The sequence below is a fragment of the Sciurus carolinensis genome, chromosome 4, assembly GCF_902686445.1.
Source record: "Sciurus carolinensis chromosome 4, mSciCar1.2, whole genome shotgun sequence".
Classification (NCBI taxonomy): Eukaryota; Metazoa; Chordata; class Mammalia; order Rodentia; family Sciuridae; genus Sciurus; species Sciurus carolinensis.
In genome coordinates, this window is record NC_062216.1 from 20517281 (window position 1) to 20543595 (window position 26315).

The 26315-nt window shown below is 40.9% G+C and overlaps 1 protein-coding gene across 2 annotated transcripts in view; it reads right to left on the reverse strand.

The window, feature by feature from the left end:
• Nucleotides 1-223: 223 nt before the first annotated feature.
• The window catches only part of Tmem192 (transmembrane protein 192), a 32652-nt gene continuing 6560 nt past the window's right edge, over nt 224-26315 (reverse strand). Inside the window, exons 3-6 of one of the 2 annotated variants that reach the window (XM_047551264.1) lie at nt 20752-21016; nt 14421-14555; nt 8525-8627; nt 224-3815 (exon numbers count right to left, since the gene is read on the reverse strand). In XM_047551264.1, the coding sequence (XP_047407220.1) occupies nt 3677-3815; nt 8525-8627; nt 14421-14555; nt 20752-21016 (642 nt within the window). In that variant the 3' untranslated portion in view covers nt 224-3676. Of the gene's footprint in view, nt 3816-7504; nt 7679-8524; nt 8628-14420; nt 14556-20751; nt 21017-26315 lie in introns of those variants that run through there. The other variant, XM_047551266.1, reaches the window with a different exon arrangement.

Here is a 26315-nt window from a genome sequence, read left to right on the forward strand (position 1 = left end):
ATCACAGAAGATTTATATAAAAGGCCAAATAATCTTGCAAAAGTTATAAGTTTCATTAGTATTCAAAGAAATACAATTTAAAACAATGACATTCCATCCGATGGGCAGGGATTACAGATTAATAACAACCACAACATATTAGGGTAGGGAAAACCAGTAGTCCAAACAGGTACAAATCCTTAGTATTAGAATTTCAAATCATTGTTTTTCTTTATATTTCCATTAAAAAATAACGAGCTTTTAACTTTACAATATGTCATGATGCTATTGTCATTTGGATCACACATGTACATCTAAGTCTATCTTTATATTTACATATACACATATATACTCATAATTAAATGTTCTTATATCTGCCCTGGTTTAGGGTCATATCTTTTTGCTACCACCTTTCCTCTATATCAAACTACTATCAGGTCCTCCTAAAAGTGACATCATTTCCTTAACAAATCTTTTAGTGGATCCCATTGTCAATACAATAAAGTGCAAGCTCCTCAGCATACAGTCAAAGCCTCCAAACTCTGGAGAACTGTTTTCAAGTTCTATACAATGCATTCTACACAATGTGCTCGTGGTATTTTGTAGCTATCTGCTTTTTTTCTCTACTGATTAATTTGCCAGGAACTCCTAAAATCTACCACTTCAGTGTATCCTCCAACTTGGTGCTTCTATAGTGTCTTTTTTTCAATCCTTTTACCAGGATTGAATCTAGGAGTATTCTGCCACTGAGCTACATCCCCAGCCTTTTTATTTTGAAATAGGGTGTCACAAAGTTGCTGAGGCTGGCCTCCAACTTGTGATCCTCCTGCCTTAGACCCCTAGTAGCTGGGATTACAGGTCTGTGATTCTGTACCCCTATATCCAGGGCTTACTGTCATTACTGCATTTAGTACAGAGCCTGGAAATCATTTCCCTCCCTAGAATGTAAGCTGTAAGCCAGTTTTTTATTTTTGTCTCCACAATGCTAGCACAGAACGAGTTCAATGACTAGAATCCCTAACATTTAAATAGTTTTGTTCATTTTTTTATTCTGCTAGTACTGAGACTTTCATTTATTGTTTGAAATGTTCATTATTTGGTTTAGAAAAATGTTGGTGATTATACAGGTATCACATCAAACCCCTGACTTTATTATACCTTTCCCTGTAAACCAATGTTCATCAAGTAAATCTCAGAAATTGAATATATCTAAACTTCATTTTAAAATAAATACTATTTCCTTAAAACCACTGGTGGGAGCTGGGCATAGTGACATGCATCTGTAATCCAAGCAATTTAGGAGACTAACATAGAAGGATCACAAGCTCGAAGCTCGCCTGGGTGTCAGTAAGACTCTGCCCCAAAATAAAAAATAGAAAGGGCTAGGAGTGTGTTCAGTGGGGAACGCCATCCCTCCACCCTGTACTGAGGACTGAACCCAGGGTGCTTTACCACTGAGCTACATCCCCAGTCCTTTCCTTTTATTTTGAGAAAGGATTTCACTAAATTGCTCAGTCTGGCCTTCACCTTCAGATCCTCCTGCCTCAGTCGTCTTGAGTCTCTGGGATTACCAGTGTGTGTCACCATGCCTGGTTCAAAACCACTGGTGTTTTAAGGAAAACAACTGAGTGCAATGGCTGTAGGCTCTTCCAGAATGTAGGAACAATTTTCCAGAGAAGGCAATAGCTTCGAGAGACCTACTATAAAGAAAGGAAAGGAAGAAGGGAGGGAACTTACAATCTAATTTTTGGTACTGGGGATTGAACCCAGCGGTGCTTTAACCATTAAGCCACATCCCCATTCCTTTTTATATTTCATTTTGAGACAGGGTCTCAAACTTTGCTAATTTGCTGAGAGTGACTTTGAACTTGCGATCCTCCTGCCTCAGCCTCCTGAGCTGCTGGCATTACAGGCACGCACCACTACACAAGGCTGAGAATTTATAATCTAAATTTTAAAAATACAATTTGGCTTCGGTTTGTGAATGTCACTATTTTGAGGATTCAACTGAATTTACTTGCAGGTGACACATAATCATGCTTATCTTAGTAGAAAAATTTTAGATGCCCCAGCAATGGCTGTATCTAAAGGAAACAAGTATCTGCTCTCCATCAGTAACAGCAGATCAAATGAACACATTCCTTGTCTATGTGGTACATCCAACACATTCCTATAAAGCTATGTACAGCTTTCAAGTTAGAGTATTCATCTACTGGCTACACATAATCACTGCATAATCACAAATATCTCTTCCCCTCAAATTGAGCCTTTAATGACAAAAAAAAATCTTTCTAAGGCAGCTTGTAGAGGGGCTGAGAGCAAATTGATAAATTAAAGGGTACACTAGGAAGAATGGAAAAATAATACCATTTGCTCATAAAAATACTTCATTTTTATCTCAACAACTAGGTATGTTTAGTATGTGTATATATATTTTATTTCCATCACAATTTTTACATATAATCCAAGTCTAAATAAACTGCCTTTTTTCTATTTAGATAGACTTAAAACCATAGAAGGTTTCATTCCTATAGTGAAATTACTGATCCAATGAAAGGATAATTAATTTAGAAATGATGGTAGCTTCTCGAAGAAGAGGAAAAAAAAAAAAAATGGAAAGACATAAACTCTTTAAATTTTTCAGCTTTTGCCAATGGAAGGGAAGGTACTGCCCAGGTAACAGGTATTGCTGGTCGGGCTCACACTGGTCCAGGTAATTTTCCTATCTTGTTCTGAAAGAACAAACCCATGTAGATTTTATATTGTTGATCACCTGGTGAGGCCTTGGTGCTATAGGAGGAAAGTCTCTATGAAAGCTGCAAGGGGCTGGGGTACAGCCCAGTGGGAGAGCGTGCCTGAGGGGATGACAAAGGTTGCACAAACTCAGTTGTTATTCAGTATCACATAAGCATATAAAACACGTGACAAGGCTCTGTAGGGAAAGAACATAAAACCCAAGAAATAATGACTTCTCTCATCGGCTTAAGATTTGGAAGAATGTGTGGGGTGTGGTGCACACCTGTAATACCAGTGCCTTACGAGGCTAAGGCAGGAGGATTCCAAGTCTGAGGTCAGCCTCCGTAACTTCATGAGACCCTATCTCAAAATTAAAAAAAAAAAAAAAAAGAAAGAAAGAAAGAAAGAAAGAAAGAAAGAAAGAAAGAAAATTGGGGACATAGCTCAGTGGTGAAATACGTTCAATCAACCCCTGTTTGAAACAAACCATTATGTCAGTCTTTCTTTACAAATAGCCATGTTACTACATGCCTTTTTTAGGGGGGGTTGGGGGATTGGCTATGGACTGAACCAGGGGTTTGTGCGTGCTAAGCACATGTCCTACTGCTGAGCGATATCCCCAGCTATTATAGGGATCTAATATCATGTAGAAAAACTGTGGACCATGGGATGATTAAGCTATACCTTTGATCCTAGGAAAAACCAAGAAGTTAAATTATTTAAAAATGTACAAAACAGACATTCTTCTCAGGTTAACCAGGCTTCTACAAAGTACCTTTCAAATGATCCACCAGCCCCATCTACTAAACAGCCACACAAGTGAGAACCAAGTTCAAGTTTCCAACACGCACTACACAGTGTTATTCAGCAAGGGCTGTGGTTCCCCATGGCAGCATGGCAGGCCATCATTCAGTCTGAGGTTGCTCTGGACTCTTCAGCGATGGTCAAGCCTGCGAGCCTCTCATGTTCTACTTGGCTGAGAGGCTAGGTCTGAGCAAGTGAGTGCCAACAGCCGCTTACTCAAGAGGGCATTGTGTCGCTTCAGGTATACTATTATGTCTCCTTGCTTTTCAACAATTTCTTCTAGGCTTGACATAGTCCTGCAAAAAAATCAAGATATAAAGGGGTTACATGTATTCACCAATAGGCATTTATTTGTAAATGAGTCCTTACCAATTTTCAGTACAGTCGATTATACGAGGCATGTTTTCTAAGATGTTATAAGCCAGAGCAATACTCGGAAATGAGATTCTTTCATGAGCAATTCTCTTTTTGGGGGGATACTGGGAATTGAACCCAGATGCCCTCTACCACTGAGTCCTCAACCCCACAAATTAAAATGGCATACAAGCTGGGTGCAGTGGCACACTCCTGTAATTCCAGGGACTCAGAGGCTCAGGCAGGAGAATGGCGAGTTGAAACTCAGGGAGGTCCTAGGCAACTCAGTGAGACCCTGTCTCTAATAAAAATATAAAGAAGGGCTGGCAATGTGTCTTGGTGGTTAAACACCCCTGGTACCAATAAAATAAAATACAATGGCACAGGAGAGTATTAAAAAAAAAAAAAGAAAAAGAGCTGGGGATGTAGTTCAGCGGTCGAATGCTTTCCTTGCATGCCTGAGGCCCCGAGTTCAAAACAATACTTCAAGGGAAAAAAAAATCCAACCCCTTTCCACACCACTCCTCTAGCCCATTTTGGTCTCATTGCTCAGAGGTAACAGTTATAAAGTAATCTGAATTTCCTTTCATTAATTCTAGACATTAATACTAGGAATAATGATGGTGATAATAATTATAATAATGAAACAATGTGCCAGACTACTAAAAATTGCCTGCTCAAGATATTAAATATTTTTTAAAAAATATCTTTATTTCATTTATTTAGTTTTTTTTATGTGGTGCTGGAGATCAAACCCAGGGCCTCACACATGCTAGGAATTAGTGTACCACTGAGCCATAACCTCAGCCCCAAGAAATTAAATATTAATGGATGTGTTCTGCTCATATTTTCCCATGTGTTAAAATGAAAACATTTCTAGGGATGGTAAGTGAAATATTCAAGGTGAAAACTACTATGCATAGAATGATCCCATGTGAACAAACAAAAAAAATTGTGCTTATAAATAATATGGGCACAGGTATAAGTGATTTATTTTTTGTGGTGCTGGGGACTGAATTCAGGGTCTTGAACATGCTAGGCAAACACTCCATCACTGAGCTATATTCTCAGACTCTAAATCTCAATTCTGACTTAGCACGCACTGACTGTGTGACCTTAGTAAGTTACCTGAAGTCTCTGGTCTTAGACATTAACACAAAAACATTTAATACTTAATCATTTCTCTACTCCTTCCTTTTTTGGGGGGAGGGGAATGTGGCTTCAACCCAGAGCCTCATGCATGCTAAGCAAGCACTGGACCACTGAGCTACATCCCCAGTCCTTTTAATTTGTATTAGGGAGACAGGGTCTTGCTAAGTTGTCCAGGTTAGCCTCAAACTTGCAATCCTCTTGCCTCAGCCTCCTGAGGGCCTGGATTATAGGCATGCATCGTTACAGCTGACCCTTTAGACAATTTTTTTTAAAGATGACTTTTTTTGTAACTTTATTTATTTTTATGTGGTGCTGAGGAATGAACCCAGTGCCTCACGCGTGTTAGGCGAGTGTTCTACCACTAAGCCACAACCTCAGTCCCCCTTTATACAATTTTTATTCTGAGAGAGGATTTCACTAAGTGGCCCAGGATGGGCTCAAATTTGCCATCCTCCTGTCTCAGCCTCCAGAATGACGGGGATGACAAGACCGCCGTACCATGCCCAGCTATTTCTTTCATTATCTAATTTCTTTTCTTTTTGTGTTGTTAGGGGTTGAACCCAGGGTCTCACACAGGTTAGACAAACGTTCCTCCACTGAGCTCTATCCTCAGACCACCTCGCCTTTCAAAAAAAGCAGTATATCAACATTAGTACTGAGTCAGTTTCTCAAGCCCCTAAAGAACACACCAGGTGTGGTGGTGCACACCTGTAATCCCAGCAGCTAGGGAGGCTGAGACAGGAGGATCACAAGTTCAAAGCCAGCCTCAGCAAAAGCATGGCACTAAACAACTCAGTGAGACCCTGTCTCTAAATAAAATACAAAACAGGACTGGGGATGTGGCTTAGTGATTTGAATGCCCCTGAGTTCAATCTCTGGTACCCCACCCCCACCCTGACTCCCCCAAAATGAACACACTTGCATTTTGCTTTATTTACTTGAATTGAGGGTGGGGTTGCAAATTAGTGCAGCCACTCTGGAAAGCAGTGTGGAGATTCCTCAGAAAGCTTGGAAAGGAACCACCATTTGACCCAGCTATCCCACTCCTTGGCCTATACCCAAAGGACTTAAAATCAGCATACTACAGAGATACAGCCACATCAATGTTCATTGCTGCTCAATTCACAATAGCCAGATTGTGGAACCAACCTAGATATCCTTCAATTGATGGATAAAGAAACTGTGGTATATATACACAATGGAATATTACTCAGCAATAAAGAATAATAAAATTATGGCATTTGCAGGCAAATGGATAAAATTGGAGAATATCATGCTAAGTGAAATAAGCCAATCTCAAAAAACCAAAGGACGAATAATCTCACTGATAAGCGGATGATGACACATAATGGGGGGTGGGAGGGGGGCAAGAATGGAGGAAGGAGGGACTGTATAGAGGGAAAAGAGGGGTGGGAGGGGTGGGAGGGGTGGGGGGAAGGAAAAAATAACAGAATGAATCAAACACCATCACCCTATGTAAATGTATGATTACACAAATGGTATGCCTTTACGCCATGTACAAACAGAGAAACAACATGTATTCCATTTGTTTACAATATTTGAATTGAGGATTGAACTCAGGGGTGTTCTATAATTAAGCTATATTCTAAGTCCTTTTTGTTTTATTTTGAGCAGGGTCTCACTAGTTTGCTGAGGCTGGCCTCAAACTTGGTGATCTTCCTGCCTCAACCAGTCAAGTCACTGAGATTACAGGTACGCACCACTGTGCTTCAGCCACACTTGCTTTATTTAACTAATTTATTTATTGCAGTACTGGGGATAAAAGCAGGGGAGCTCTACCATTGAACTTTACATCTCCAGTCCTTTTTGTTTGAGCTCAAATAAATAAATAAATAAGAGAAAGGAAGAAAAGAAAAGAAAGCCAGTGGCTAACTACGCCCACTGAAAAGGAAGGGTAAATATCAGGATCCAGGGACTGAGGGTCAGTTCACACTAGATTTGGCAAAGCAGACACCACACTGGCACATGTACTGCTTGCTCCATGGGGGCAGGAATGGGAAGAGATGCTTGTGGCAGTGGAGACAGTGAGCAGCAGCTGCACTTGCAATGTTCTGGATACAAGCCCTACAGAGTTTGCTGATGCATTACCTGGGTGAGGGTGTAGTGAAGGAAACAGGAGCCAAAAATGGGGCTCTTTCTGGCCTGAGCAGTCTGGTGAAAGGCAGTGCCACTTATGTAGAAGGGGCAGTGGGGGACTGGTGGGGGTGGGGCCCTGTGGGAGTGTCAAGATGCCTATTTTATTTATTTTATTTGTATTGATAGTGGGGATTGAACACAAGGGTCTCTCCCCTGAGTTACACCTCCAGCCTCCTTTTTTTTGAGACGGAGTCTCGGCAGGTTGCTCAGGCTGGCCTCGAGCTTGCCATCCTCGGGCTTCAGCCTCCTGAGAGGTGCTGGGATAGTAAGAGTGCACTACCACAACCAGTTTGTTTCTATAGATTTTAATCATCACGTTAGCCCCAAGTTCCCCAATGGCTGTGTGTGACCTTTTAAACCGTGGAGGTCACCTAAGGAAAGAGACCATGATGGAAACAAGAGAGAGAAGGTCCTTTGGTGTGCTGGCACTGGACGTTCAGTCAGAGAAGAGCCATTAAAGGTGAAAACCAGGAAGGGGTTGTAGCATTAGAGAAGTCTACCAAAAAAAAAAAAGCATTTCAGTTAAGGAAGGAGTAACTCCACAGCATCAAAAGCTTAGCGTGGGAGCTGGGATGGTGGTCCAGGCCTGTAGACCCAGCAGCTTGGGAGACCCAGTCAGGAGAATCCAAGTTCAAGGCCGGCCTCAGCAATTTAGCCAGGTTCTAAGCGACTTAGCAAGACCCTATCTCAAAATAAAATATATAAAAAAAGCTGGAGACATGCTCAGTGGATAAGCACCCCTGAATTAAATTCCTGGTACAAAAAAAACCCCCAAAACAAAACAAAAACAACAACAATGAAAACCCAGCGGGGTGGGGGTGCTGGCTAGGGTTGCAGCTCAGTGGTAGAGAGTGTTTGCCTACCACATGTGAAGCACTGGGTTCAGTTTTCAGCACCTCATATAAATAAATTAATAAAATAAAGGTCCATCAACAACTAAACAATGAACGAAACAAAACAAAACTTTAAGTGGGCAGGCATGGTATCACACACTTGTGATCCCAGCTACTCAGGAGGCTAAGGCAAGAGGATCACAAGTTCAAGATCTGCCTAGATAATTCAGCAAAACCCTATCTCTAAATAAATAAATAAATAAATAAATAAATAAACAAACAAATAGAAAAGAAAGACCTCTGAGGTCAAATACATGGTTAATCTCACTTTTGCATCAAACGTATCTAGTAAATTTACATACGTTGATTTAGACTTGGTTTTACCACAACTGAAAACAAATCAAACATAATTATAAAGGTACAAATGCCTAGTCAAGCACTGAAATAGTTTCTAGGGAAAGCAACTTTTAATTCTTTCTCTAAGTTTTAATTTCTCACCTAAACCTTACCTGAATCCAGTTTCCGAGGTAATATTGCTGTGGTAAGCATAGATTTTTTCTTCTTCAAGTACATCAGGTTGTGGTTTGGCTCTATTAAATTGTCTAATTTTCACTAAAAGAATAAAACCATTATTAGTCAAAAATTCCTATTTTCATTTATTCAAATTGTATGAATTGGCTGTTTTTACTAATAAGTTAATATGCTTCATATATAATAAGTAAAATTGCTTCATAAAGTGAATAAACTGGTTTACTCATTAATGTACTCAGACATTTCAAAGTCTACCAATCTGATATTAAGCACCGGGGATACAGATTATCACTGGCACTGATGCTAATAACAACAGATGTTTACTGTGTACTCACAATGCATGAAACACAGTTTAACTGTTTTACACGGATGACCTCGTTTTTTTCAGACAACTACTCAGTGAAGTGGCTGATGTTTTACTCCTATTTCATACAAAGGAGTAAAGTGAAGTCCTTTAGCCAGGCTTCTAATCTAGGAGTCCTGAGACATTTGGGCTGTGTCCACTTTTTGGTCATTATGAACTAATGTGGCTTTGGATATTTAGGTATATGTCTTTGTGTGGACATACAATTCTAGTTCTCTTGGATATATACCTAGGAGTTCAATGCTGAGCCACAGGGTAATCAATGTTTAATCCTTCCTTTGAGGAACTAACTGCCAGATTCCACATGTGATTCTGAAGTGCATTCTCAGCTGAGAACTGGGTTGAAGAAGTTCAAATGAAGTGTTAAAGTGAGATGTACAGTTTCCAGAAAGGACCAGTAAGGAAGTAAGCGGAATCTCGAAAAGGTACAAAGTATGGAAATATATAGAAGGTCCTAAATTTTAGTAATTTAAATTAATTTAAAATGTGGCTAAGAAAATCAGAAATGAGAAACGCTTTGACTTCAAATGGAACTGGGCACAGAACATGAAGTACTGCTCCTGTCGGGCTGGAGAAGACGGAGACGAAGCCCCGAGGCCCCACCTATGACAAGACCACAGAACATTCAACAAAGGCGAAAAGCATAGAAGGGCAGTCAGAGAACCTCCAGGAAAGTTAACACACTGCAAGGAGGAGTGATCAAATGTCCAGGGTCACTGAAGATGCAATAGATGAGGGCTGCTGGTAAATCTGATGACAGTTGTTTTTATTCACATCTCCCTAAAATGGTGTCTTCCACATAATTTCTTTTTTTCTTTTCTTTTTTTTTTTTTTTTTTTTTTTTGCGGTGCTGGGGATTGAACCCAGGGCCTTGTGCATGCAAGGCAAGTGCTCTACCAACTGAGCCATATCCCCAGCCCCATAATTTCTGAAAAAAAAAAAAAAAAAAACCAGGCTGGGATGTAGCTCAGTTGGTAGAGTGGCTGCCTCGTGTGCACAAAGTCCTGGGTTCAATCCCCAGCACTACATACACACATACACACACAAAATAAAACCTGGAACACGTTCATGTTTTAGACACAGAAGTTTCTTGAATTGGGGACCAGGGATAACACTTACATAGATTTAAAGTAAAAGTTTCAGAATCGGAACAAAACCTGTACCCATAGTCTGATGATACAGAAATAGTCATTTTGCTAGGTGCAGTGGCCCACACCTGTAACCCCAGAGACTTGGGAGGCTGAGGCAGGAAGATCACAAGTTCGAGGTCAGCCTCAGCAACTCAGTGAGACCCTGTCTCAAAATATATTGAAAGAAAAAAAATGGGATGTAGTCAGTGGTAGGGCACTCCTGGGTTTGAACCCCAGTGCCTAAATAAATAAATAAAATTAAAATGTCCACCTTTCAGAGTCATCTTGGCAGTTTGAAAAATAAATTAGATTACCAAGAGTGGTGACTAACTCTGTAATCCCAGTGGCTCGGGAGGCTGAGGGAGGAGAATTGCAAGTTCAAGGCCATCCTTAGCAACTTAATGAGACCCTGTCTCAAAATAAAAAATAAAAAGGGCTGATGATATATATAGCTCAGTGGTAGGATGACTGCTCAGCATGTGCAAGGCCCTGGATTAAATTCCCAGTATCACCACCAAAAAAAAAAAAAAAAAAAAAAAAAGTTAAATTGGATGGATGCAATGCAATTCAAATCAATAAATTCAGCAATTTCCAAATCACAGGTCAGCTAAAACACCAAGGCAAACCACTCGAATATGAATCCTCCAGTTGTTCTTTCTGTCATAAGCCAGAGAAAGAATGACTATTAGAACATCAGAATACTAAAGACAGGTGGACTTGCGCACTGTTCACACGTTCTTTCATTCTGTATTGGAGCTCTGACTTCAGGGTTGCTTTAGACCGAGAATCATGGCATGCATTGATTCTTCTTGATTATGTTTAAATGAATGGAGAGTTAATCAAATTCAATATTGCAAAAAAATGCTTTAAACTTTATTTTTCTAGTTTTTCCCTACAGAAGCAGTAATTCAAATTAAGGCTTAGTGAGAAGAGTCCCTTTTGGTTTTTGGAGATTAACTACCTACAACGCAAATAAATTAGTCAAGTTTAGAACAAAATTAGTACATCAATGAATGTCCTGAAGAGTTTCTACCAACACCACCACAACAGAGCTATGTTTTCAAATTCTTTTAGTATGGAGAAACAAGAAAAATGAATTTATCAGAGAACCAACCTCAAATTTTGTGACCATGCCAAACAAAGCAACATCTGTCTCTAGCAGCTACTCCCTAAATTCCCTCCAGTGAGAACCTATAGTGAATTTAAAGGCACACTGTAATATAAAAAGAAAGACTGTGGGGCTGGGAGCGTAGCTCAGTGGTGAGCACTTGCCCACCTGGGTTCCATCCCCAGCACTATAACAATAAACGAATTCATGGACATGCTTATCAACTCCTATGCTCAAATCTAACTCCCATTACAACACTGAACAGACATGATATACCACAGAATGGAACTGATCTCAGTCGACAGGATAATTTAATGTTCACTCATGACACATACATCATTTTACTGATGTACTGAGCCACTAACATCTTGAAAAATTAATCCTACTTGAAAATGAAAGTCTCATTCTATTCTATAAAGTTAACTGGGTGGTATGCATGCTTTCTTTTCCCTTTGCAGTATTGGGGAACTGAACTCAGGGGCACTCTACCACTGAGCTACATCCCTAGCCATCACCTCCCACCCCAATCTCCTTTCTCTTTTGAAACAGGGTCTCACTGAATTATGAGGTTGGCCTCAAACTTGTGATCCTTCTGCCTCAGCCTCCTGAGTTGCTGGGATTACAAGCGTGTGCCACTGTGCCCAGCAAATATACACCTTGTTTTAAGAGTAAGGTGCAAATGTAATCCTATACCCAACTGGACCAACTGCTAACTACTAAATACAGAAAAACTTATACACTGATTTAAAATGTAACATTTAGCAAAGACTTAGACTTCACTTTTGCTTGCAGATGTATGTTGGATAGCTAAAGCAGGATTAAAAACGTGGCATCTCTGCCTCCATTTTGCATCAACCTCCTTTATTTTGAGTCTGTAGATTCCAGGAACAACACATCTGATTAATAAATACATATTTTTTTTGGTACTGGGGATTGAATCTAGGGGCGCTTTACCACTGAACTATATCCCCAGTCCTTTTATTTCTTATTTTGAGATAGGGTCTCACTAAATTGGCCTCAAACTCATGATTTTCCTGTCTCAGTCCCCCAGTTAATGGGATTACAGGTGTGCACGCCACGCCCCCTTCAGCTCAATAAACATGATTAGGGGAAGCGACCTCTAGGCAACAGCAACTTTCTTATGCAGACAGGACCTAGCCTGACCCATCCTGAGATAAAGCTGGGCCAGACCACAACTGTCCAAGGTCACTTTAGAAGCTGCAGCAAAGCCTTCAGCTATGCAAACCCTCGCCATTGCCTTCATTTCCCTTTCTGTAAGCCTCAAAGTCACTGTCAGCTCCTCAGAGACAGGGCTAAGGACATAGGTCCCCTTGTCTTCTTGGTGTAACTATACTGATTAAAGTTCCTTTCATGTTTTTCAACATTTCCTTTTCTCTTTGGGTTCCCAAGCGAGTGGAGGGACCTGATTTGCTGGATCCCCAGAGTCAGGTCTCTGGCCTTGGACCCTATAACAACATCATTCACATTTACAAACTAATCTCTCTCTCGGTATTATAAACACCCTTCTGTTGGCCCTCAAGGACACATACACAAAATCAGTCAAATAAAACTTGAGTGAAGGACCAGATGACTGCTTGACAACCAGAGAAATGATTTCTTTCAAATGCATACATTCATTGTAACAAAACAACCATTAGCTCAATGCCACAGGGTTAGCTGCTATTGTGGACAGACTATACTGCCTAAAGGAGGACTGAAATCTAAATTTCTCCAACCCTGAATTTTTTGTTAAAGTGTCCTTGTAGCCCAGTGCACATGCTTGAAATCCTAAACCCAGTTATTTGGGAGGTTAAGGCAGGGGGATTGCAACTTGGGAGGCTGGATGGAAATGCAACAAGACCCTTTCTCGAAATAAACAAAAAGGGCTGGGAATGTAGCTCAGTGAGAGAGTGCTACTGGGTTCAATCCCTAGTACCACAAGAAAATACAGAATATATCTTCATACTATTTTTCATTTAACATCTTAAGTCTATTCAATTTTACCATAAAGAGAAAGACAATTTTAAACTCAGAAAGAAGTGGGCTCCTAAATGGCTTACCCCAAAATAAGTTAGGGCTAAATGCAGTTTTGCCTCTATAATTTTGTCATATATTTAACCTCTCCCCCACCCTAATCTCAGGGGAAACAGAATTACCTTTCTTCCCCATCCTAGGCAGAGTTACCTGTCCTTGAGCATACACCCATCACAGGAACTAATTCAGACTTTAGGAATGGCACCAAAAGATCTCAGAAATGACTATCTCCCAAATTGATAAGTGAACATGTGGAATGCAGCCTTTGAATCCCTCTTTAAAAACCCTATGCTCCTGCTGATGGGCAGAATCACAGTCTCTGGGACAGGAGTCCCCTGTGTTTCTCCTTTGCTACAAAAGCAGTAAAACTTCTTTTTCCTTTTTCTCAAAACTGTGCCCTCGTTAATTAGATTGGCATTGGGGACAAGGACTGAACTTTCAGCCTCCTGAGTTACTGAGATTACAGGCATGCACCATTGTACCCAACTACTGTCTTTATTTTTAAATGTCAAAGTTATATTTTAGTTGACTTGAATGGAAGCCCAAAGTTTGTCAGGCTTTTTTCTTGTTTTTGTTTTTGTAATATATAAAACTGCTCCCCCTTCCTTTCCGGTGTAGCCATTTCCCCGCCTCCCAACTACTTGTCAATCTGTGAACATCCTGGCTAGCTATTGGTTCATCAGTCAGCTTGCAAGTATCCTTCTCCGTTATTGGTCCCCTGTTAGCCCGGTGGAATTCAGCTGCTTAAGGGTAGATACCCGCCATCTTTTCTCATGCTTTCTCTCTCCCTGACTCACTTTCTTTCTCCTCCTCACTTTCCACTCTCTCTAGTGCGCCCCTTTCTCTTTCCTTTCTCTTTTCCTCTCATTTTCTCTCTCACCCTGCAGGGAGACACTCTGTTTGCTTAATAAACTCCCTTATGTGATTTCCCATGTCGGGCATGGTTTTCATGGGATTCCTTGCAGTTTTTAAATGAAAAGACTTCACTTTAGTTGACAAAAACTTATTGAAGACACAAACTTAAAAAAGTGACTCCCTAGTAGGGATTGCAGTTGTATCTTCCTGTTGGTTCCCAAGGAGAGGACTGTGGATGTGACCAGCAATGAAAGAGAGAGATGCTAAACAGGTTCTCAGCTACATAGGAAAACATCCTTGTCATTAAAACGATGGTCTATGCTAAACACTAGGAGGAAAAAACAATTAAAAGTCTTACAAAGTAGCCTAGAGGTAATTCTCACCTGCATAAATGAGCAGACAGGTCAGGGAACAGAGCAGTTCCAGGGCCAGGATGGCCAGAATGAGGTCAAGGTACAACCTGCTGGGCTCAGGGAAAGAATGCTGCATGCACAGTATGAGGAGGAGCATCGTGTTGCCTGAGGAGAAACATAATAGCATGAACTGAGAACTGTGTAGCTGCTCTTCATCCATACATAACTAGTATTTGGTTCTTGGCACAGAGCTCTGAAAACCCTTGTAATTTCCTGAGTGACAAGAGCAACAGAAACACCTTTGGTTACAATTGGTTTTTGTACATTCCTAAAAACGCTTGAAATGTCCTAAATGACAAAATTGACTATTATAACAAGCCCTTTCCATCGTACCCAGCTTTACACCAGTGATCTCGGAGAGGGGCCCGTAGATAGCCAAGGATGGGGTTGGTCACAAGAAACAGCAGTGATTACAAGAGTGTTGGAATTTACAGCCCCACCCACCAACCTCAGGGAAGTACAGGAGGCTGGAAATTTAAACCCTTAAAAATTCTTGAACAATGAGATCTGATGAGCTTTTAGGTTACCCCGAGGCTAGTACACCCCGACTCAAAGTGGGCAGAAGCTGTGGATTTGGGACTCTTCCAGACCTCCTCCTCTGATTGTTTATCTGTGTCTTTGATATGTCCTTTATAAAAAAACCTGTACTCATAAACACATTTGAGGCATACTAGGTGACCAGAACTGCTCACTCCTAGGAGCGCTGTAGTGACGCTGATGTAGGAAATCTAAGACACGCTGCCTTGGGTAAGTCACCTAAGTCTCTTTTCCTCAATGTCTCACTTGAAAAATGGAGCAGCAGTATCTTCCTTATGGTCCAGTTGTGAGTAGCAAATGAAAAATACTCAGAATGATGCCTGGTTCTGAGTCAGTAATATTGTAACAGTGGTCACTCCATGCTTTGAATATATAGCCTTTTTGCTCTGCCACTGCAACTTATTTTTAAAACAGACATGTTTCTTTCTCTTCCTCTTTTCCCTTGTTAAATCTTACCCACCCCTAATCTCAGGGGAAACAGGATTTCCTTTCTTACCCAACATAGGCACATTTATCTGTCCTTGAGCACACACCTACCAAAGGAACTAAGTAATTCAGACTTTTGGGATGGCAACAGAGAATTTCAGAAATGATTATCTCTCAAATTAGCAAGTGAATTATAACAGGTGAATGTAGCCTTTGAATCATCTCTCAAAAAACCCTCTCTTTCCCCTGTTGGGTTGAATCACAACCTCTGGGACAAGAGTCCCCTGTGTTTCTCCTTTGCTAGTAAAGCAATAAGATTTTTTTCCTTTTCCTCAAAACCATGTCCTCATTATTAGATTGGCATCAGGGACAAGAACCAAGCTTTTGGCAACAATATTACCTATTTTAACAAAACCACCCATTCAACTATCTACTTTCTTTCTTTAAAAAAAAAAAAAAAATTCTAGCCAGGCATGGGAGCACATGCCTGTAATCCCAGCATTTTGAGAGGCTGAGGCAAGAGGATCTCAAGTTCTAGGACAGCCTCCGCAATTTAGCAAAGCCCTAAGCAATTTCGTGAGACCCTATCTCAAAATAAGAAGCAAAAGGGCTGGTGTAGCTCGGTGGTAAAGCGCCCTTGGGTTCCATCCCCAGTACCTAAAAACAAAAGAAAACTTCTCTTTAATTAATTAATTAATCAATTATTGTGGCGCTGAGGATTGAACTCAAGGCGTCAAGCATTCTAGCAAGGGCTCTATCACTAAGCTACATCCCCAGCCCTATTTTTTTTTTTTTTTTTTCTTTTGGTACCAGGGATTGAACCAAAGGGTGCTTGACCACTGAACAACATCCCCAGTCCTTTTGGTATTTTATTTAAAGACAGAGCCTCACTAAGTTGCTGAGGCTGGCTTGGAAGTTGCAATCCTCCTGCCTTAGCCTCCTGAGTTGCTAGAATTAAAGGTGTGCTCCACTGCGCCTGGCTCCTGTTAATTTATTTTTGAGAATTATTTTAACTTCATTTTGTCCTTGTACTCTGAAGAATGTCACAGAAAACTTTAGGGGCAAAAGTTATTCTTAAAATTTCCTAAAACTTATTTAGCATTTTTTGCGGGGGGGGGGGTCCCCAGGGATTGAACTCAGGAACACTCCACCACTGATCCACATCCCCACCCCTTCTTTGTATTTTTATTTAGAGACAGGGTCTCACTGAGTTGCTAAGCGCCTTGCTTTTGCTGAGGCTGGATTTGAACTTGCAATCCTTCCTGTCTCAGTCTCCTGAGGCCCTGGGATTACAGGCTTGCTCCACCTTGCCTGGGCTTACTTGGCATATTTATCTAAATCTGATCTAGGCAAAAACAATGCTCATTTATTTTTCTCTCATTTTTATACAAAAGGAATGGCTTTGAGCCCAAGAAACATGTTTAAAGGACCTATCAAAACTAATTACACAAAGTCCTATGTCTTCCCTTATGCTCTTTGTAACTTAGTTTTGTGAATGGAACAAACAGTTTTACAACATTAAGGTAAACAAACAGACAGACAACAAAGCACTAAAAAAACCTCTGCACAGAAATTAAACCCTGCAGAGGATTTAAGGTCCTGAGCAACCCCACATGCCAGCATGGTCACATGCCTGTGGGTCACAGGCTGTGACTGGGAGTTTATGGGGCATGAAATCTGCTGCCTGGGGGGAGAGGGAGCGAGGCATGCTGAAATAAAACATTCCCTAAAATGGCACACGCCGTGGACAGCACACAAGACCTCTCGGTGAGGAAGTACTGCCCAGCACAATATCTTAGCTCAGTCCTAGATGCTTTGCTCTGGGGTACTATAGCAGCAGCCTCCTTAACTGCCCTCTTCAGTCATGGCCAGACTCATCTTTCCAACTCTCAAAACTCTCAGCAAAGCCTTCCTTTCCGTGGCTGTGTCTCTTAGACCTGTGGCAACCCTCATGATCTGACCCTGGATGACTTCTTTACGTCATCCTTCATGGCTTAAGCCCCTCTGAGCCCACTCCCTCAGAAGCTGGGCAGTATACCCTGTAATCCCAGTGACTCAGGAGGCTGAGGTAGGAGGATCACAAGTTCAAAGCCAGCCTCAGCAATTCAGTGAAGCTCTATGCAACTGAGTGAGACCCTGTCTCAAAATAAAAAAATAAATAAAAAATGGCTGGGGAGGTGGTTCAGTGGTAAAGCACTCCTGGGTTCAACTTGTTACAAGGACAACAACATCAAACGCTCATCAACTCATCAGCAACTTTCTACATGACAATATAAAACCAGTTTTGTTTTCTTTATAAGTTCTTTTATAACCTCAGACATAGCCTGTTTCTTATTTCATTTCATTTGCCATTAAAAAAAAAGGAAGTAAAAAAGAACTCTTAGACCTGGTCATGGTGTTGCATGCCTGTAATCCCAGAGACTCAAAAAGTTAAGGCAGGAGCATCTCAAGTTCAAGGCCAGCCTAGGTAACTTAGTGAGGTCCTGTCTCAAGATAAAATAAAAAGGCCCAGGGATGTTGCTCAGTGGCAAGGCCAGCCTAGGTAACTTAGTGAGGTCCTGTCTCAAGATAAAATAAAAAGGCCCAGGGATGTTGCTCAGTGGCAGATTGCTTACCCAGGATGTGCGAAGCCCTGTCCAATACTTAGAACAGCAAAAAATGAAATAAAAGTATCTGGAAGAAATGAGCTCCCGTGGCCTGGGACATAGCTCAGTGGTAGAGCATGTCCCCAAAATACGCAATGCTGAGTTCAATCCCTAATACTGAAAATAATAATGATAAGAAGAAATAAAATAAAATGTCACCCAAAGTCCTGGACTCCTCCACTATAAAGTCACAGAAATAACACCGAGCACACAGTATCTTTTGAGGAAATGAACTGACAATGCCTAAGTATTCAGAAAGTGGTACATATCATTAGTATAACAATAATTCTGGGAGCTGAGTATATAGCTTAGTGGTTCAGAGGGCTTGTATAGCATGCATAAGGTCCTAAGTTTGATCCATAGCAATGCAAATAAATATATATCCCAGTCCCAGGCACATTCCATGAAGTCTCTCCTCCAAAGCAACTCTGCACAGAAAATTTATAGTCAGACACAATGTTATATGAAAGACCTTGCTGCCCCTCTGCCACACTAAGCCCAAGAGCATCAGGCCCAGTCCCCAGTGAGAACCCTGCCAGCAGGAATTTCTATAAAACAGCCTTGGGCTCTCCTGAGGAATGTGAGGTCAGTAAGAGTTAAGAGTGTATAGGACCCAGTCACTATGTCCTTGGGCATGCCTTTTTTGTTGTTGTTGTTGTTTTCCTCCCTAAAATCAGAAGAAAAAAATTTAAAGAAAGCAGGTTGGGCACCTATAAGTCTAGCTACTAGGAAGGTTGAAGCAGGAGGATCTCAAATTCAAGGACAGCCTGGGTAAGATCCCGTCTCAAAATAAAAGATAAAGGATTAGGGATATAGTTCAATGGTAGAGCATTTGCTTAGTATGTGCAAGACCTTGGATTTGATCCCCAGTACTGCCAAAAATGTCTAATTTTAAAAAACAGATCATAATTAAGAGTCATATACCCAGTGACTCAAGAGGCTGAGGCAGGGGGATTGCAGGTTCAAGGCAAGTTCAGCAACTTAGTGAGACCCTGTCTCAAATTTAAAAAAATGAAAAGGGCTAGGGATGTAGCTCCATGGTAAAAAGTATTTAAGTTCAATCCCCAGTACCAGATCAGATGATCTCTTTATGGGCCTCAAAATACTATTTTGAAGACCATCACTTGAGAAATAGTATTAATTGGTGACAGACATAAGATCTGTCAGTAAAGATTGGTTTGTTTTTATCTTTATGTTACAGTGACATCTTCTGGCCCCAAAAGAGTGTTACACATCAATAGTTGAATGGAAACCAAGCTCATCTTCAAAAGAGGCAGGAAGCAGTAAGAACCCCCATCCCACAGTGCAAAATCAGTCAAGATCACCCTCTCTACAAATATTTTTCTCTCCTTACAGCATGGCACTTCAGTTTCCACTGAGAATTTCACTGAGGGGATGAGCGTTGAGATAGTGCACTCACAAAGCACAGAAGAAAAAACTTAAATTCAGTGGAGTTGTTTTTCTGGGGCAAAATGCATTTTTTTCTCTTTGTTCACTTTTGTGATACTGAGGACTGAACTCGGGGCCTTGCACATGCTTCACAAGCATGGAGCTACATCCCAAATCTATGTTTTTGGTCCTAGGGATTGAAGCCAGGGGGCTTTATCATTAAGCTTATCTATAGTCCTTTTTATTTTTTATTTTGAGACCCTGTCTTAAATTGCCCAAGCTAACCTCGAGTTTATGATCCTCCTGCTTTAGCTTCCCAAATTGCTGGGATTACGGGCATGTGGCACTGCACCCAGCTGCCCGTCTATAGTTTTATGTTTAGATAGGGTCTTGCTAAATTGCCCAGGCTGGCCTCAAACATGAGATCCCAGGTAGCTGGGATTATAGAGTCAGTCACCAAGCCCAGTTAGAAAAATGAGTTCCTAATCTGAATTCAAAATATTCAGAATATTTAAACATTTAGTCTGGACTCTAACTGAGGTTCTTCTAAAAAGGTAGAAACTCTCACACTAAGTCAAAAGTCCCTAAAGAAGTTCAGTTTACTTTCACTAAGCCTTTAAAATGTCTGCAACAATAAAGAAAAGCAAGCAGTCATGCTAAGTCCTATATGAAGCTTCTGATCATACCTTCATAAATTAGAACATGTGTATTTTAGAAGTTTTTCATTTTGGATATTGGGTTTTTGTTTTGTTTTGGACCAGGGATTAAACCCATATCCCCAGCTAAGCCACATCCCCAGCCCTTTTATATTTTTTATTTTGAGACAGGGTCTCGCTGAGTTGCTGAGGCTGACCTTGAACTTGTGATCCTCCTGCCTTTGCCTCCAGAGCTGCTGGGATTACACTGTGCCTGGCTGCTGGACACTGTATTTTTATATGACAATCTCTCTTTCCCAACTTACTATCACTGTCTCCTATTGCAGGAAAAGCACTGTTTCATTAAAAAACAAAACCAAACCTCTCTTTTTAGTCTCAGAAATATCAAATAGCAACAGCATTTATAGCTTCTTGATAATCAACCTGCTGAAACCAAAAGGGGGTCGGGGGGGGGGGATTCTGCACTGCACACAGGGATATACGCACGCCATGTCCACAACAAATACAAATTTCAAGTGAAAACCAAGTGTTGAGAACCGACAGTGGCCACCACACATCACTCTCACAACAACGAGAGAATATACTGGGTCATAAAATCCAACTTCACATGTCGTCCTGCTGTCATTTTGCCACTCAAGGCGGGCCTACCGGTGGAGTGTGTCATCAGGGCGAGTCTCTTCAGATGCCTCGTGGCGCGGTAGATCTGATTGTAGCCGCGGTTTCTCACTTTGCTGTGGTGATACTGAATGTAGCGTTCAAGGAGCAAATGCAGAATCCACAAGATGACCTTTCCCAGGATAATGACCGTCTGAACTTTCAGGGGGTTGGTGTAGTTTCCAGGGCACTTGTCCTCATTGGGGTCAGGGTAAGAACAAAGCACACCTGTCAAGAACGCTAAGATAACAAACACAACCTGATGGAAAGGAAAGCAGCAGGGTGAATACGCAGTGTGTGGAATTAGGAAACAATAACCGACGCCCCAGGAAGTACTCTTACACGCTTGACTCCTGCCATCCTATTTTTATAAATGAGTCTGAAAACATATTTTTTATCATTTTTTACAAATTTGAAAAACAAGTCACAAAGAAAACAGAAATCGCCCCAAATCCCATCTAAAACAGATGCACATGAAATGCTCAACAGTTTCTTGCTACCTCTCTTACATTAAAAAGAGTTTAAAAAGTAATTTGTCTCAAAGGTAACTAATAATAATCATGGTTTTAAAAAAGTCCAGCTGAGTGTGGCGGTGCACACCTGTAATCTCAGTGACTCGGAAGGCTGAGGCAGAGGACTGAAAGTCTGAGGCCAGCTTCAGAAACTTAGCAAAGCCCTAAGCACCTTAGCGAGACCCTGTCTCAAAGTAAAAAATAAAAAGGTCTGGGAATGTGGCTGTGGGTTCAATCCCTGGTATAAAAAAGAAAAACAAAAGTTTAAGTGACTGGTGCTAGAATAGAGACACACAGACTTACTTTAAAATTGCTAACTAGGGCTGGGGCTGTAGCTCAGTGGTAGAGCACTTGCTTAGCACATGTGAGGCACTGGGTTCGATCCTCAGCATCACATAAAAGTAAACAAACAAAATAAAGGTATTGTGTCCATAAAAAAATTGCTAACTAACCTGTAAATTGCTTTTGGAGAATAATTTGGAAATGTATTGACCCAGAAAACCTATTTTAAGGTCTCTATAGCTCCAAGGTACAAGTATCTAGAATATAGGGATGCAAATATTTATTATAGTACTTCCTATATTTGCAAAAATCTGAAATTGCCCATATATATGACCAGCCATCATGAAATGCTTGAATAAACTATGACACATCCACCCACGTTATAGAGTATGATGAACCTGAAAAAGAATACACTAAGCACCAGGCGCAGCGGTGCATGCTAGTAATCTCAGAGAGTCAGGAGGCTGATGCAGAGGGATTACATCGAGGCCAGCCTCAGCAGCTTAGAGAGATCCTGTCTCAAAATTAAATAAGGATTGGGAATGTAGCTCAGTGGTAAAACACCCCTGGGTTCAATCCCAATACAATAAAACAAATGAACAAATGAAACTCTGTGTATCAGTTTGCTTATCTATGATATGGTAAGATTAAGCAAGCTTGTTAGAAATGCACATTCTGGAGCCTGCCCTAATCCTCTTTAAGCCAGAATCTCTTGGGATGTAGCCCAGCAATCTGCCTTTTCACAAGCCTGTCAGAGTTCGATGTGCTGTAAATCTGAGAAACACTGTCAGAAAGAAACAAATACAGGGGCTGGGGATGTAGTTTTGTGGAATAGCACTTGTCTAGCCCATATGAGGCCTTAAATTCAATCTCCAACACAGCACAAAGGGGTGAAAAAAAAAAATAGAAAAGGAGCAATACAGTATTATCCAATTAAAAAAAAATGGGGGGAATCCCTTTATATAGGTGCTAGTATCTTTGTATGTATCTGTATTGTTTTTATTTATTTATTTATTTACTTACTTTTGTACTGGGGATTGAACCCAGGGGTGCTTAACCATTGAGCCACAATTCCAACCCTTTTCTGTATTTTAGAGACACTGAGTTGCTGAGGGCCTCACTAAATTGCAGAGACTGGCTTTGAACTTGTGATCCTCCTGCCCCAGTCTCCCAAGCTGCTGGGATTACAGGAGGACACAACACATGGCTATTTTAAAATTTTATTTATTTATTTCTGCAGTATTGGGGATTGAACTCTGAGGTACTCTACCACTGAGCTACAGCCCCAGCCCTATTTTTAATTTTGAGACAGGGTCTAAGTTGCCAAGGCTGTCCTTGAATCTGAAATCCTCCTGCCTTGGGATTACACGTATGCACCACTGCATGCAGCAATATCTGCATGAATTTAACAAAAGGCACTAAAGGAGATCAAGAAACTGAACTCATTTATTAACTCAGGGAGAAGGCTGACAAAGAGAAAGGGAAGGTTATGACTTTACCTTTATACTTCAGTGATGCTTACTTGTTACAATAAGGAAATATGATTCTGTGATTTTTTAAAATAATCAAATAAATAGTTGGCATAGTGGTGTATGCCTGTAAACTCATACACCAGACTGAGCAGGAGGATCAAAAGTTTGATGCCAGCGTCAGCAATTAAATGAGGTCCTAAGGTAACATATCGAGACCCTGTCTCAAAATTAAAAAAATAAAAAAGGGGAGGGGATGTAGGTCACAGGTAAAGCACCCCTAGGTTCAATCCCCAGTACTAAAACAAAACAAAAACAAACTTAAAAATATATCATTAATCCAATGCCACAGCAGTGGCACATACTTGTAATTCCAGCTACTTGGGTGACTGAGGCAGGAGGATCACAAACTGAAGGCCAGTCTCTATAATATAGAGACTCTGTTTCAAAATAATCTGCCCTTGTCCACCCTGCCCTTGGTAACGGGGACTGAAATCCAGGGGTGCTTTACCACTGAGCTACACACCCAGCCCTTTTTATTTTTTGTTTGGGACAGGGTCTTGCTAAATTGCCCAGGCTGACCAGGTATGGTGCCGTACATCTGTAATCCCAGCAACTCAGGAGGCTGAGGCAGGAGGATCACATGTCTGATGCCAGCCTCAACAACTCGGCGAGACCCTAAGCAACTTAAGGAGACCCTGATTCAAAATAATGCCCATCTCCTGTCTCAAATTAAAAAATGATTGGGGATGTAGCTCAGTAGTTGTGTGTCCCTAGATTCAATCCCCAGTACTGCAAAGAGAGAGAGAGAGAGAAAGCTATCATTAGCATTCATTGCTAGGATCTAATAGCTGGCTATATGAGCACAAAAGAAATTTATTAAAATGTATAATACAGCCTGGTGTACTGACATATAGCTGTAACCCCACCTATTGGGAACCTGAAGCAAGAGAATAGCAAATTGGAAGCTAACCTGGACAACTCCATGAAAACCTGTCTTAAAATAAAATAAAAAAAAAGGGGGGGAGGCTGGGAATATCAGGTAGATTAGTGGTAGAGCGTCCCTGGCTTCAATTGGTACCACAAAAAATAAAAAATAAAAAAAAAAGCACAATATTTGCCAAAGTAATCTATCAAGAGTAAGTAATATTCAGAGTAAGTATTACTATTCAAGATTCTTTTTTAAAAAATATATATATTAGCTGTAGGTTTATTTTTATGTGGTGCTGAGGATAGAACCCAGGGCCTCACGTGTGCTTAGGTAAGTGCTCTACCACTGAATCATAACCCCAACCCACAATTCAAGATTCTTTTTTTTTTTTTTTTTTTTTTTCAGTACTGGGGATTGAACTCAGGACCTCGTGCTTGCAAAGCAAGCACTCTACCAACCGAGCTATTTCCCCAGCCCCTCAAGATTCTTAATACCACAAAATGTTGAAAAGTTAATATAGTCCCTATAATGGAATAGTGTATGTTGAACCCAAGAACTATAAAAGACATTAATTTTTCTTTCTTCTTATTTATTTATTTATTTTTTTTGTGGTACCAGGGATTGAAGTGAGGGTCTTGCACATGCTAGGCAAGTGCTCTACCACTGAGATACATCCCGAGCCCTTTGTGTATGTGCACCTTTATTTTATTTATTTATTTATATGCGGTGCTGAGAATCGAACCCAGTGCCTAGGCGAGTGCTCTACCACTGAGCCACAAGCCCCAGCCCTAGCCCTTTTCATTATCATTATTTTATTTGTTCTTTTCATTATTTTTTGTTACTCAAGTTCCCTGCCGCAGCCTCATGAGTAGCTGGGATTACAGGGGTGCACCACCACACCTTGCACCCCTGCCTTTTTTTTTGAGACGCAGTCTTGCTATGTTTCCCAGGCTGGTCTGGAACTCCTGGGCTCAAGGGATCTTCTCACCTTAGCCTCCCAAGTAGCAAGAACTACATGCACAAGCCACTACACCTGGCAATTTATCTTGCTTTCTAATAATTAAGATTTTTTTAGTCCCAAAATTAAGGCAACCAATCCCATGGTATCAAAGACATGTGATTTAATATGAAATGGCCTTTAAAAAGTGATACATGTATGTTTTTTATGGAAATAGAGTACACTACTCAGTAAGTGAACGTTAAGAAGAAAAAGAAGCCACCCCTGCATGTGGCAGTATCAGGCAGGAGGCATTTCAGCTGAGATCTGGGGATCAGGAAGCCGTGGCAGTCATGCCACACCCAGAGAGCCTGCGAGGAAAAACAGGTGCCGCCTCTCTGAACAGTTCAGTTCTCAGTACGAGTCTCTGACCACGTGCTTCACACCGGAGGGGCATTCCAGTTGCAGGGGACCTTGCTGGGCATGCAGCTTCTGCAGACAGGCAGGATGGGGTGGAGCATCATCTGGGCCAGTCAACCTCCACATTGACCCCGAAACCCAAAGAGCAGGAGAAATTGGCCTTTTTTTTTTTTTTAAAACCACATTGCAGCAAAGATCAATTAACCCCTAGTGCTCCCTTTAACTGGGGAGGGGGACTGAGGATGAACCCAGGGGTATTTTACCCCTGAGTTATATTCCCCTCTCCTTGGCTTTTAAAAAAATTTTGAGACAGGATCTCACTAAATTGTGAAGGTTGGCCCCAAACTTGTGATCCTCCTCCCTCAGCCTCCCACGTCCCTGGGATTACAGTGTATACCACCACACCTGACCAAGGAAGTGGCTTTATGGACTGAGCGGAGCTGTCACCAGCAAGGCCTGCTTTCACTTTTGTAATTTTATCTTTATACAAACATGGAGGAGTGTTGTAGGCAATGTTCTGTTGCAACTTGATTGTTCTGCTTCACATTATTTCCTAGGTGTAGGTAAACTGATAAGTTCCTGTGTGAGTGTGCATTCTTATTTGCATCTTTTTTTGGTTTTGTTTTGTAACTGAAAAAGTAATACATGTACATGGTAAAAAAAAAAAAAAAAATCGAATGGCAATACAAAAAGTAAGCAATAAAATACATCAGTGTCAGCTCCACCAAGGCCCTCAGTCCACTTCAGGGGCAACCTACGTCAATAAGGCCTGTGACTGCTCTAAAAATATTCTGATATAAGGAGTATGTACACATACCAGCCGCCCCCCTCTCTTTTAAAAACCACTAACAGGACCATTCTATACAACATGTTGTAAGTCTTACTATTTTTCACTCAATAGTGTAATAGTGAAGGTTATTCTATGTTAATATATGCACATTTCTTTTTAAACAGTTGATAGTATTTTATATCAATGGGATACATAAAATGTCCCCCAGGTGGCAAAT